Consider the following 13716-nt stretch of genomic DNA (forward strand, 5'->3'; position numbering starts at 1 on the left):
TCTAGGATAAACGCCACAGTTCCTCAATCAAAGAAAAACGCTTGCATAAATTATAGTACATGTACAGTTTATTTACATTGACTTAAAGATAAACGATTAACGGAAATTAAATATACATGTATATAAAAATTATATTACACCGAAACACGTAAAGCTGATACTTTACAACATCAAAAAGTTAAAACAAATATATTTGTATTTCGCATAAAAACAACGTCGTATTTTAAAATTCACAACTACGATCTCACCCACAAATGGAAACACGCAGATTGAGTGTGAATCGTAAATTTTTTAACATTTCCGCAATCAGAAACGATCTACATCGACATTTTACAACCAAAGAAATGTAACTGTACTAGTTCCTTTATAATGCCAGGTAGTTAATGAAAAAGGTTACCCCAACTACAGCACACATGGAGGTTTTAAGAATTCTGAAAATACTTAATTACATTTTGTAGTTAGTAGAGTTAGGAAATTGTAGCAGGTAAGTTGACGAGATTTTGTTTAGCTTCATTATGTTTCATGTAATAATTTGTTGCTTTAGAAATAATTTAATGTGGACTGAGAAACATATTCTGATTATTTCTATTTAATTTGGCTAGGCCAGGAAGACTAAAATGTTTCAAAAAATGTAACAAAATTCACAACTCTTTCCGATTCAACATAAATAAGCGTTTTTGGCAAATATTGGCGTACGTATTGATTATTGCACTAAGTAGGGAGGGCATATAATTACAACGTCACTTAATATTTACACGACCAGTAAAATATGTTCCAAAGGAAAAATCTGCTGTTGATATTCATTAATTAATGTAATATCACTTGGTAATCGTAGACAAAATACACTTTAGAACAATGTGATTGGTTATTCAGGTCAGCCCTCGCTCCAAATGCATTCTGATTAAAGTAATGGTTCTTTACAAATAAATAAGGGATTAATAAATTAAATATACAACAAAAAACTGCACCATTTCCTTTTACATTTCTATGTAGATGGGCAATAATTATCACAAGAAGCCGATAAGATTAATAATTAACGTTATTCGAGATAAATATCGTATTTAGAAAATCGTGCAATTTTCCACTAGAATAGACGGAAAAAGGTTACGAAATAACGCAATTGGTGTCTTTTGCTGGAAGTTCGATGTGCGAGAGATCCTTTTCGATAATCTCATCGTCTTCGATGCTAAAAAATGAAAATATTTGACGCGTTTTGCAGATAAGAATTTTTTTAAATATACGTACGCTTTTTCTTGACTATCTAAATGATGTACCAATTCGTCCCGTTTATTAACAATTTGGACCAGTTCATCCAAAAGGACTTGCTCCCGACTCCGTTGTTCCTCCGTTTTCTTCCAATCTTCTATTGAAGCGATTTCTCTCAACTCTTCATTTAAACGTTTATACCTGGTTTCATAATCCGCTTCTTTTTCCCTGATGTTAGAAATACATATTCAGTTGGAATAACCACGTAATTGTGCTACTTACAAAATATTCAACTGCATTTGTCGTCTTAACAACGCATTTTTCTTGTTCACAAACATAAACCACTTAGACATCAATATTTCTTCCTCTCCATTGCTATTTCCCGGTTCCATTACCAATCGCAACTGTTTCTCCAATAACGCGGCCTGTTCATCAATAGTTCTTTGTTCTCTTTCCAGGTTTTCCATCTCATTGTCTATCCAGGAATGGACATCGATACCCATCTAAAAGTATGGAACAAATTACATATTTAGCCATCATACTATAGAATTTCGTGCTATTTTATTATTTGCAATCGATTAATTCTACTCGCCTCTTTAAGTCCTAAGTCATCTGGCAGTTTGTCTGGAGTTATGCGTTCTGATCGATCAGTACTATCTACTGGGCTATATTTTTTTGAGTATTCTTCCAACTTTGCTGTCATTTCTGAGTAGATATTCCCGTTCTTTTCTGAATCTATAACAAAATATTATTTAAAAGTTCTAGTCATGAACTGATTATAATTACCTGTACTATTCTGTTTTTCTAAATGCTCAATTTCGTCGCCCAATCTTGTCAATTTCTCTTCGGCTTCTTCGTATGCCTTAATAGATTCGGGAGTAACTCGGATAATTTCCGTGGTAGGTCCTGAGCTCTTCTTTACCTCGGCCATTAAACGTCTTGCTCGTTCGCGGAGTTCGTTCTGCCTTTCTTCCTCAGACTATAATCAAGAATGCAATCATTGCGAGATTTGGTCTGATAATTATATCTATAATATCGGTGTGAATAATTTGATGAAAAGTTTAATTTAAAGTCACACACGCAATGTAGGACTAGGACAGACAATAAAATTAAACTAGAATCCAAAATGAGCAATAGCAACATTGATATAGCATATACTCACTTTGGTAGGCGAAGTCGGAGTTGAACTGTCTCTTTTCACCTGTTCCAATAAAGCACGGGCCCTTTCTCGCTGTTCCGAGTGTCGCACTAGGATTTGCTGCATGATACGTGTGAAAAACAATTTAATTCTTTGCCAAACCTTGCTATCAAAAACTTATGTTAGTTACCCAGCTCAATGTTAGTGAACTACCTTTAATATTCCTGTTGGGTTTCAGTCGGGTTAAATAAAATTTCAAGTTGACGGGTTCTACCTTCTTCTATTCGGATGCTTTTGGGCAAAGTAAAGCAAAAGCTGAACAATAAGCCGCATGTATCACTTACCGGATTGGGTTTTGGAAGATCTGCAAATACATCATCTTTCACTTTACTGTCTGTGTTGCTGATTGACCCGTTCATTTCCCCATTTGTTTGAACTTTGTTCAAACTTTCGCCTTTATTTGACGCAACTGGAGGAGGAAGAGGTTCTTCTTCCTCGTCAGAGCCAAATGGATCGACGAGTTCCCTTCTGGTCATCAAAATAGATTTTTGTGCGTCGACTTTTTTCTCATCTGTTTTTTTCGCTTGTTTGTCTTTATTTGGAGACGATATTACCTGTTCGAAATAACTTTCATGATGATTTGCTTGCCAAGAAAGTAGAAAATTAGTAAACTTGCCTTGTTCATAATATTTTTGGAGCCACTGAAAAAAATATCCTTAACATCTTTTACAGTTGTTGGTGATTTTTCTTTGCTATTGTGCCTGACAGGCAATGGCTCAGTTGTGATCTTTAAAGGCAATTTTAATTTGGATGGGTCGCCTTTAGTTACTTCACTGTTTGCAATGTTCATATCACGTTCTGAAACAATTTTATTTTAGTTGATCATTTGTTGAGATTTTAAGTAACATACCTGTAGACTTTCGGCTTTGTTTAGCCTTTCGCAAGTTGATAATTTCCTGACCAAATACTTGTTTTGTGATATCAGTATCCTTGTCAGTATTAAATTTGCCAATAATGTAGTTGCTTTCTTCAGAGGTCCTGCCAATTTGATGTACCTCAAGTTGGTGACCTGTGAAGTGCGCTCGCAGTTGATGAAGATAAGTCATCACGGCTAGTTTATCCGGAACTAGAAGGAATATTTTACACTTAATTTCGGAGGGAAAACGCAAATATTGGCGATGAATTTTAATGCAGGCTAAAGTGTGAAAAGTTCATTTTACTTTTCTATTACCTGCTAACATGTGCATATCGGAAGGCTCTATCACTCTTGGTATACCTAATTTGTCTCCGGCATCAAACGCTATTTTACAATTTGCCTTGATGTCGTGTGGCGACAAAGAATCGAAGTTTCTGAAAGAATATTATATTTACTAAATATTGAAAGTACGTCATTAAACATTTCCTTCCAGAATCAGTGAGGGAATTGAAAGGAATGAAGGGTATTTGAATATTTACATTAATTCGGGGTTAAAGTGATGGATAAGAGCACAAAATGCCATTCCATTTCTCCAACTTGTAGTTAAATTGGTAACTTTGACGCCGGAATAATCTTTCGTCATTTCTTTACACCATTCCAACAAATCTTGACCTAAATCAATATAAGAATTTGTTCTTAATGTTTGCACATAGCATTGCCTCAATTATTTCGTACCTGGGGTTGTTAATTTCTGTTGATTTTTCGGAGTCTCTATCAAATCTCTATCTAACTCTAGTGGCGGTAATTTTATATTACCGCCCCTACTAATCGTTTCCTCCTTAACGGGAGTTACTGTTTCAACTTTTGCAGTTACACTAACTAGGTTTGCTACACTGGGATTCTCCACTGATTCTTCTTCCTCCAAGTCTTCAAGATTTTCTAGAATAGCACAACATTCTTCTGAGTAAATGTCCCGTTCGGTATCTTGAAAATCTGAGGCGTTTGGAAGTGGCATTGTTTTGACTAGCTTTGTTTTAGCCTGCATGGGTGAAAACATTTCGGCCGTTGGAGTTTTATCATCTCGCGATAAAGACTGTATACTGTTTACTATAAACAAAGTAATAAACCACATTAAACTGCAATTTCTCCCCGTGAGAAAATGGTTACTCACTGCTCATTGGAGTGCCAGCATAATCTGACCAGCTTAAAGATGTAGTCATTTGCTGAATATTATTAGTAACTTCATGAAGACTGTTCTTCATCAAACTACAATTTTGAGAATAATCTTCATCATCCACGTCTTCCAAATGTGCTATATCGTCGCTGTTGTTGTTTACTGACATTAAAGACGCCATCGATTGCATGTCTTCATCGCTGCAGTTTAAAAACGCATATTTAAGCTCAAATGGTGAGTGCATACAAAATATCAACTAACGTTGCTCGTCCTTCTCGCAAGAATACACAGGAGAGTGTAAGGTCTAATTTAGCTCCAGTGATTTTTTTAGTTGTTGGCTTGAAGACAATTTGGAGTTCGGTTTGCGAAGACTCCACACTAGCGTATTTTCTCATGTTTAAATGTGCTGTCGCCAATTGGCGTCTTTTTCCTGCCGTTGGCACCTAGTATTTAAAAATATTGCTTTCAAAAAAACAACCGAGAGTTACACACAGTGAAACATTTATTACAATTTCGGAGTTGGTAATTATACTTTTTTCTGATTAAGCCTCAGACTTAAACTAGACAAGTAAGGAAATGAATTAGAAAAGAATCATCTCTTTATCATTATTAGTGCAGTATCAAATCGTCATCATCGGCCGCTCAATAACCATATTCATTTGAAGCATGAAAACATTAATTTAATTTGGAGGCTTCTAAGTGGGTCACTTAAATAATTTCGCGTGTAAACAAGCTGGAAAATAGTCAAACAATGACGCTTAAGACCAAATTAATTAACCCCCAATGATCCTCGGAGCACTCGAAAATATTTCCTTTCATTGATATTTCAGTCAATTAGAATGTAGAAGTTGGGAAAATAATTCGTACAAACAACTAAGTGTAATGACATAAAAATACTCTTTATTAGCATCAAAATCCGTGCAGTTGGTTGGCTTTATATTAGGAAGCAAGTGGGTTTTGGTTTGATAAATAATTGATAAGAAATTTATTTCAGACTGTATGCAGACGGAAATATTACAATACATAGTCGCGTTCACAATTAATTGATTTAGGAAACCTTGAGAAACATAGTAGTAATATCAAGTGATAAAATTACAAAATCTCCAAGTAGAAATTTTAATTGTTTATATTTATAATGCGTTTTATTTTTTGCGACTTATTGAAGATGTAGCGTTTTAGTAAGAAAAGGCAAAGTTGAAATTGCGAGCCTTCATAAAATGTTTCATTGTCAACTGAAATGCACCACATTCTTGGCAAGGAATTTTAAGTTATTACCCTGCAATGTAGGTCAGGACCTAAAAATACCGCCTGTACTTCTTCCTTAATGAGGAACTAAAAATATACGCAACCTAAAGGATACTTTAACAGGTACCCTTAAAAGCTTTTAAATCTTCGTGTCTAAGACAATTTGTGGCTTTCCGCAAATAAATTAGGTTTTAGTATATTTCCACTAGATTCAATTACGAGTCTATTAAGTGTAGTTGGAATAATGTTTACAACAAACGCAGATGTAATTCAAGATAAAGACAATAAACAAGATCGTCGTTAGAGTAATTAAAAGCAGTCCAACAACGCAAGCAAGCCGATACTTTTAAGTATTTGTTTATTAACAGCTGAACGAACCATTTGGATAATATTCAATTAAGAACACGCGGCTACAATAATTGTTGCTTTATGTGGTGGCAAAGTGGTATATTCTGTACCTTGTAACATTCATTTTTCAGCAGAAATTGGACGTTAATTTGACCTTTCATTAACTTTTGGTCTAGGTATTGCTCAACAAAGGCAATTATTTTTATTTAAATTGCCACACTAATACAATTACGAAAGTGAGGAAACTGGAATGAAAAGTGAACGTATTATCATTGAATTGTGTCACTGGTGAAAGAAATAAACATTTAAATAGGATAGTTATTAGATATTAGATTCGTTTCTCAAATAACTTACATCTTCTAGTATAAAAGTCCAATCCTTATCTTCTAACTCGTTTGTCCGTGGGTCTTTAAACAGTGTTATCGCTACTTGGTGATTTTCTGGGACGGCCCAAACTACCAACCCTTTAAAAGGGTTTTGTAGGGTTGGTTCCCAAGCCGCAGGGCTGGAACTTACTCTTCTGGACCTTCGCGACCATACCAGTGATAATCGATGAGGTTGCCTAAGTAATCAAAAATATCTTGTTTCATTCATCAATTCGATGTGCCTGTTTTTCTTTAGTTTAAAAAAATATACAGGGTGTCCCGGAAAATGTGGGCATGCTCTCGGATTTGTACAGGGGACGAAAAAATACGGATACAGACCTCTAAAGGAATAGAATACTTCATGCGATTTAATTATTTTTGTATACAATGAACAGTACATCATTGCTCTTAAAAAGGACCCATGAAAATACTTTTAGCATTTCGGTTTTCCAGGGATGGACTAGGGGGAGCGCAGTAGTAGTTATTTTTTTTACCCTTTACAATAAAGTCACGAAAATAATGTACTTAGGCAGCTTTAACCTTAAACTAAAAAAAATACACTCTTGATTCATATCGATAAACAGAACGATTTTCGAGTAAAAATATTTTTATTGGCGCTGCTATGCCACTGTAATTTTAGGCACCTCACAAAACGGCGTTAAAAATCGTCATTCATTGTATAATTGCCGAGCTTAAGAAATGTTAACTTCTTAATTATTAATAAACTGAACTGGCGGTCTTGGTTGAAACATTTAAGGCGCAATTAATTAAGTTTCTTTTGTGGCATTCGTATTTTCCAACAAAGAGCTATGTTTCCTTATTCACATTGCCTGATAAACTTGGATCCATGTAAAGAACTTCTGATTTACCAGCATACTAATGGAGTCTCAATCTGAATATTTAACGTATAGTTTTTACATTAATTTTCAACCACCTGCAAGGTTTTATCAGATATCTTAATAAGTACAAGATGCCTTATATGGATGATGGAAGGAATCCTAGATCAATGGCTTTGAAACGAGATATAATAATAGTTTTATTAAAACGCTTGTCATTGTGTTACATTTTAAATAAAACTTTCCCCGAAACTGCCTCTTAAAATACAATAATATAACTTGCATGAAAAGGCATGATAGTAGCCCATAACAGTATGCATGTTTTCCTGACTGCATGCAGGAAATCTCGTATAACTTCCTGTTTAAAACTGTTTCAGTAGCATGTGCCTTCTAGCCTTTAAATTTACGTCTACTTAATACCGTTTTATAAGTAGTATTGACTGCACATCCTGAATTTAAAGTGGATTTTATGAATTATTTATGAAGTGAAGTATTATTACTTTACTTTTACTCTCCGTGGGTCGCTGGTGAATAATAAAGTAATATTTAAGTATCATTACAATCACAATCGGCAGAATAACTAGGTTGAAGTATTGCGCCATTTAGTAAAATTCTTCAGTAAAATCACATTCAAACGAAAAATCATTAAATGAGCTTTGTAAGTCCATTTAATTTATTTGAGGGGAACACTAGTGTTTTAATTTAAATCTTGTTTACGACTACATTATCATAATTTAATCCCACAACAGTATTGTTTCTGTGGTGAGGTTGAGATATTGAACCACAGAATATGACATGTTGAAGCTCAGTTCTCGACGCAAAGCAAATATTAAATTGATTTTGTATAATATCTTGAATTACTCATTGACTCCGATTGCAGTAGTTCCTTATGAACATGAAACGATTTTCGGCTAATAAATTGCTCTCGAGATAAGCAAGTCAAAAAGACATCTCAGTAGTCTTATCTTTCACTTATATAACGAATAAACCCACAATAATGTAATTTACTACAAGTAAACCTGATAAACATGCCGTTGAATTGAATGAAGGTACTTAGTTCGTTTAAGAACATTTCAAAGGTCATATCTCAATGATGTTGGGTGGCATTGACTTTGGGAGAAGGTTTTCCGCTAAAAATACACATTTGTATCAAGCATACATACGAGTCCAGAATCATAACATTTGGCCAGTTGATACATATTTTGTTTTTCGCTTAACTTTAAAATTATTACCAGCGAGTTGCATGTTAACTACGAAGACAAAAAATCTACTCAAATCCAACTATAAGTATTGTAATTTAGCAGAATTTTATTCTTAGTTGCCATTCAAATTCATATTAGAAGTATCCTTCGAAAGACACATTTCATGAATTAAAAGGGTTACTAGGGACTTAAAATTCAAAGATTTGGAAAAATACTAGGTTTGTAGATTAATTTACTTAATATAAAATTGTTAGTCACTGGTATTTATTCAATTTTATCTGCACTTTTCTAGTACTAATGATAACATTTTTTAGAGAAAACCCTCTTAAATTCGAATATAAACAATTTAGTTTAATATACGTAATTTACTTATTTTACGACTACTAATAATCTGTAAAATAAAGTAACAAACTTCAATACTGGCTGTACCAAATGATATAATCCTGGGCATGTACGTGATTTAAGTACTTTTTTGATCATTTACTTAAGTACTTTCTAATCTGCACTATTCGAAACATTGTATGAATTTGAATATTTAATATCGAGAAAAACTTGGTGAATCTTTCAAAGTAAGGAGATGTAAGTCATAGATCAGATAAACTACAGGGTAATTAAAAATAAAGTAAAAATTAACCTTTCAATCAAATTACGAAATATGTTAGGTACATAATTATTATATTTTGCTATATAAACTTTATCAGCAAGGAAAAAATATTCAGTATTTTATGCGGTTGGTTAACAATAACAATGTCGAAATTGGTCTTTACGAAATTAAAAGGGTTTGTCTTTCGCGATTGTCCTTGTTTCGTAAAAGTTAAGTAGATATATCTTCTTAAAATGCAAAAGCAGTTGAAAGCCAGTTTTTTTTCTTAAAATAAACCTCTTGGTCTAGAGCCACATTTTCTATCAATAAATGCGTCATTCATTGGTGACTTTGGCTGCCTAGAAAATGTTGTCATCTAAAATATCTAACGGGTTTAGTGATACTGATTAAATTCTTATATTACGAAGCATTCGACCGCTACCGACCCTTTTTTTCTTGTACAATTATTGTTTCAGGTTTTCTGTTTTCAAAAAACGCGAATATACGATGACTTGGCTTAAGTATAGACTATTTTTTATCGTTAACAGTCTACTTTGCAATGGGTTTGAATCTACATATGCCAAAGTGTGGAAACTCTCAGATTAAAAATATGTATTAATATCTTTGTAAAAAACTTTCCTTAAGCAGATCTCTTTAACGCAACAGAAACATATTCAGGGTGTTTGGTAGGCTCATGAATTTCTTGCTGGCGGTTATCATATAGTAATTTTGAATTTATTTTCCCAAAATGCGCAAAAACTATGAATGCTACAAGATTTTACAAAGAGCACAAAATTGTGAATAAATGATTAGTGCATCAACAAAAAAAAATAGTTGATTCCATCCACCAAATAAAAAGTTCTGGTAGTTTTTGTACCGCGACACTCAAGAATTCACCACTTGCCCAAAACGGCTGAATTCGATTGTTTCAAAATATGAGTCTTACATAAGAACAAATTTACAGCAAGTTTCACCAAAATACAACGTACCATTCTCCCGATATTTCAAAAAAGATAAATTTTTTGAAGAACTTTGACCATCAATTGCAGAGGAGCCAGACATTTTTTTTACTTAATAACAGTTAGGTCAGATCGTCTTCTTTTGAGACAAAGAATATCTTACAGGACACCCTGTATATCAAAATTTTCTAGTAGGTACTAAAACCTTCAGTAATGCATGAACAAAATTACCCCGTACTTTAAATTTGCTGCCCAATCTAAACAGAGTTTATTCATTTGGTCTTAAAAACCTGAAATATTTCGGATGTTTATTTTATCGGTAGTTGCAAGCGCTAACATAAACAAGATCAATAAAAGGTGGTTTTTTGCACAGCCGGCTATCAACATGTTAAGGTTTGTTAGATTTTCGATCATTTGGTAATTATATTCGGAAGTTAAATGTTCATCGTCGGGTTACTTTAGACGTAAGAAGTGCAATTTAAGACAATAATTCATCTAGGCTTAAGAAACTAGTTCACTGATGTAACTTTACATGTTTCGGGAGTGTTTCTGTGTCTTTTTTCGTGTTAGAACATCAAATGTGTTAAGTGCCCAATGGAGAACTTTTTAATTGAACTGTAGTGACTTGATACACCAGCATATTTCGGTAAGTGCTTGCACTTGAATTGGGAGCATGTAGGAAGTATAAAATGTTATGACAAATTTATTATTGAAGTGTTGGAAATTCGTAACATTCGCGAAACCTTTCTCTGCTTCGTCAATTAGTATAATAAATTTAATCTGTGTTTGATTTACGTTTTCTGAAATTTTTCATTAGCTTAAAGTCATCACGTTACCGTTTAATTAGCAACATTTTCTATTTTGGAGTCATCGATTTTGGAATATGACGATAAAAACGAGTTACACACACTGATGATTGAACGTTATCAGTTTCATTTCGAGTCATTTTTATAACAGGTATGATGTGACGGTACGTAATTAACTACTTTACTTGAATAATTGAATTTTGCCGTCTAATAATAAAATTTCCAGTTTATTTCAAATTACTTATCATCTATTATGTACATCAACAACAGTAACACGACGAATATCTGTAGTTTTAAATACAAGCGGGCATGTGCGTTTTGCTGTTTTCATTTTAATAAAAAGCTATAAATTTAGGAAAAAATGCTCACGACTCAAAACTCACGACGAGAGTTTGGCTGATAAACTTCTGGCTTTTAATTCAAATTTGGTAAAGTTTACAGGGTGACCCACAATAAATGGGCAATCGCTCGGTTTCGTATATCGAGTGTCTATAAAAGGTACGATAAAAATGCGGCTGCTTCAAATTCCTAATGCTGAAACTAACTTCGAAATGTGAAAGATTTCGAAGTATGTTTTAAATTCAACTAGGTTTTAATTCATAAATTTTCTTTTCAAAAGCAGGTGTATTGTCATAATAATATGCTAGAGGGTTTTTTTGGGGTCAAATAATTATATGGGCTTTAATTTTATTAAATAAAATGCTGAAAGTTTACTTTGCGCGCTTTTATAACCGAAGTCTAACTTCTAAATAAAATTTCTTATTCTACATCGAATTTTAGGTACCTAAAAAGGTGATTTGAGCAGTTGTTCTTCAGATATCTGGGTTTAAAACATTAATTTCATGATTCAACAAAAGAAACTGCAATTACATTTTTTCTCTATTAGCTCCAGAACTTTCAATTTATATTTTCGGACGTGCAGGAAAAAATGTTGGTTCTTTTGAACATTTGTTACACGCATTTATTTTTAAATAAGTACCTACGTCCTGTTGCTTATAAATCCCGAAATTTATATATCTGAAGTCCGGCTGCTGAAATCAACTCTTAGCAATTATTTTTATGCAAAAGAAGTTGGAGATTAAGCTAGTATATTTAAAATCAAAATACAGTGTGGCCCAAACAAATTATTTTGTTTTAAGCGAATGTGTGCAAAGTATTGCAAGTGGCTCCCGATACCTACAGCTCTTAATGAAAATAAAAAGCAGATTTTAACTCTTCACCCCAAAACCTTCGCTGGATATTGTGACAATGCAATAATTTGTAGAAAAGGGAAAGTAAATTGCACTTGACAGGTTAGATCGTCATACAATCAATTAAGACTTAATCGCTTAATAATTTTATGGCAGCTTTTTCTTTTCCTTTTAGAGACCACCTGTAGAACACAAAAAACTAGTATGACAAGTTTTTATAACATTTTTTCCTCCAACCCCGTCCTGCGGATACACAGACTCTAACAAAAAACCTTTTAAAATCACTTTTAGATTTAAATTATAAAATAATTGTTATGATAGTACTTATAACGTTATTGCCTGATTCAATATTTACGTTTGAATCGAAGAGATAAAAATGAATATTTTTAGCAGCGCATGTTGAACCTACATTCAAAATAAACCGCCTTGGTTAAAAATAGCTTGTTTTCAGAAATGTTCATTTTATTGATATCTCCAAGGAGAACTTTTTTTTAGTTAAAGCTTCAAACTATTGACAAACATTATTGTTGTGCTGCTATCATACACGGTCTAAAAAATGGCTTTACGTGCTGAAGCTAAGCCGTCAAGTAAATGAAACAAAAATATATTTAAAAAAATCAATTTTCGTAAGTTTTTTTGGAGAGTTTCTACCTCGCATACTCTTTTTATCTTGCCCAATTAAAATTATTCGGAGACACCCCATGTATGCTCAAAAGGTTCGTATATACAGGGTGTCCCGTAAGCTCCTGATCAAAAGGGTACTGCGATATTCTTTGGACCAAAAGAAGACGATCTGACCTAACTTTTATTAACAAAAAATGTCTGGCTCCTCTGTAGCAGAGGAGAGATCGTCTTCTTTTGATGCAAAGAATATCGCAGTATCCTTTTGATCATCTGCTTACGGGACACCCTTTATTTCTAATGAGAATATGAGAACATGTTTTGTCGATTATTATGTATTAATTTACTCGATTAGTTATGACATGATTATTGAATTAAGTGACGAGCACACTGAGTACACAGGTTGTCCCGAAATTGCTATTGCTATTTCGCAGTGTTAACCGAGGTGTTAATAGAGTGATAATGTGGTATTAATTCAATTACATATAAATGGCAACTAGTTAAACTATGGAGAATTGTCTTACCATTTTGAGCTAAAGTCCACTGAAAGCTGATGATAGGACACAGTAAACTGGAACTTGGCAGCTCGTTTATTAACTCTTTGCAGCCTTTTCCAGACTGAGCCCATATTGTGGCCCTCCAATCCCACACACGACTGCATGGTGGAAAATTAAACTTTAACACAAACCGAACAGTTCACACAACAACACCTACATAGCCAAATAAACACACAAACCATGCATAAAATAAAAGAAACAGGATGGCCATATCACATTGATGGTGCCTATCACTTCTGTTCAGTCAGGAAGTGCTTTAACAGTCCTGTATTAAGCTGGCAACTGAATATGAGGCTCAAATAGATTATAAATCATGCGAATTGCGATATTTGCGAGTACTTTGACACTAAAAACCAAATTACACAAACTGAATCACTTGAAAACTGCGGGAGAAGGGAGTTGTGTATTTTCCACGAAGTTTTGGTTGATCCGTGCACTCACATACCTGGCTGGACTGGCTTTAACTAGTTACGCATTGTAATTGGAAGTTTTTCTTATGCTTATTGTTTTTCGAACTCAGAAGTCAAGTCTATGCTATGCTGTCAATACTTTATTTATAGAATGATTACC

The 13716-nt window shown here is 33.7% G+C and overlaps 1 protein-coding gene across 4 annotated transcripts; it reads right to left on the reverse strand.

The window, feature by feature from the left end:
- Positions 1-46: 46 nt before the first annotated feature.
- Positions 47-13716, reverse strand: LOC109546369 (EH domain-binding protein 1). Of its 4 annotated transcripts, XM_048669393.1 has the most exons (17): positions 13592-13716; positions 13114-13244; positions 6382-6589; positions 4696-4877; positions 4432-4634; positions 3996-4367; positions 3800-3932; positions 3576-3694; positions 3255-3470; positions 3021-3202; positions 2689-2958; positions 2369-2506; positions 1993-2185; positions 1799-1941; positions 1489-1709; positions 1246-1434; positions 47-1186 (listed from the first exon to the last, which is right to left on the reverse strand). In XM_048669393.1, the coding sequence occupies exons 2-17, from the start codon at positions 13215-13217 to the stop codon at positions 1105-1107; spliced, it is 2955 nt and encodes a 984-aa protein (XP_048525350.1). In that variant the 5' UTR covers positions 13218-13244; positions 13592-13716; the 3' UTR covers positions 47-1104. The 4 variants fall into 4 exon arrangements, with proteins under 4 accessions (XP_048525350.1, XP_019772860.1, XP_048525349.1 ...); XM_019917301.2 differs by having other exon boundaries at positions 2369-2464; positions 13114-13716; XM_048669392.1 differs by having other exon boundaries at positions 13114-13716.

The sequence above is a fragment of the Dendroctonus ponderosae genome, unplaced genomic scaffold (assembly GCF_020466585.1).
Source record: "Dendroctonus ponderosae isolate FM_Combo_2020 unplaced genomic scaffold, Dpon_F_20191213v2 Dpon_F_20191213_8, whole genome shotgun sequence".
NCBI classification, from domain to species: Eukaryota; Metazoa; Arthropoda; class Insecta; order Coleoptera; family Curculionidae; genus Dendroctonus; species Dendroctonus ponderosae.

Coding starts and splice junctions, on each gene's coding strand:
- LOC109546369 (XM_048669392.1), bottom strand. CDS start 13,250: ATGCAGTCGTGTGTGGGATTGGAGGGCCACAATATGGGCTCAGTCTGG. Junction 4,635..4,695: donor TTGCGAGAAGGACGAGCAAC/GTTAGTTGATAT, acceptor TTTAAACTGCAG/CGATGAAGACATGCAATCGA. Junction 1,435..1,488: donor CAAATGCAGTTGAATATTTT/GTAAGTAGCACA, acceptor TTCTAACATCAG/GGAAAAAGAAGCGGATTATG.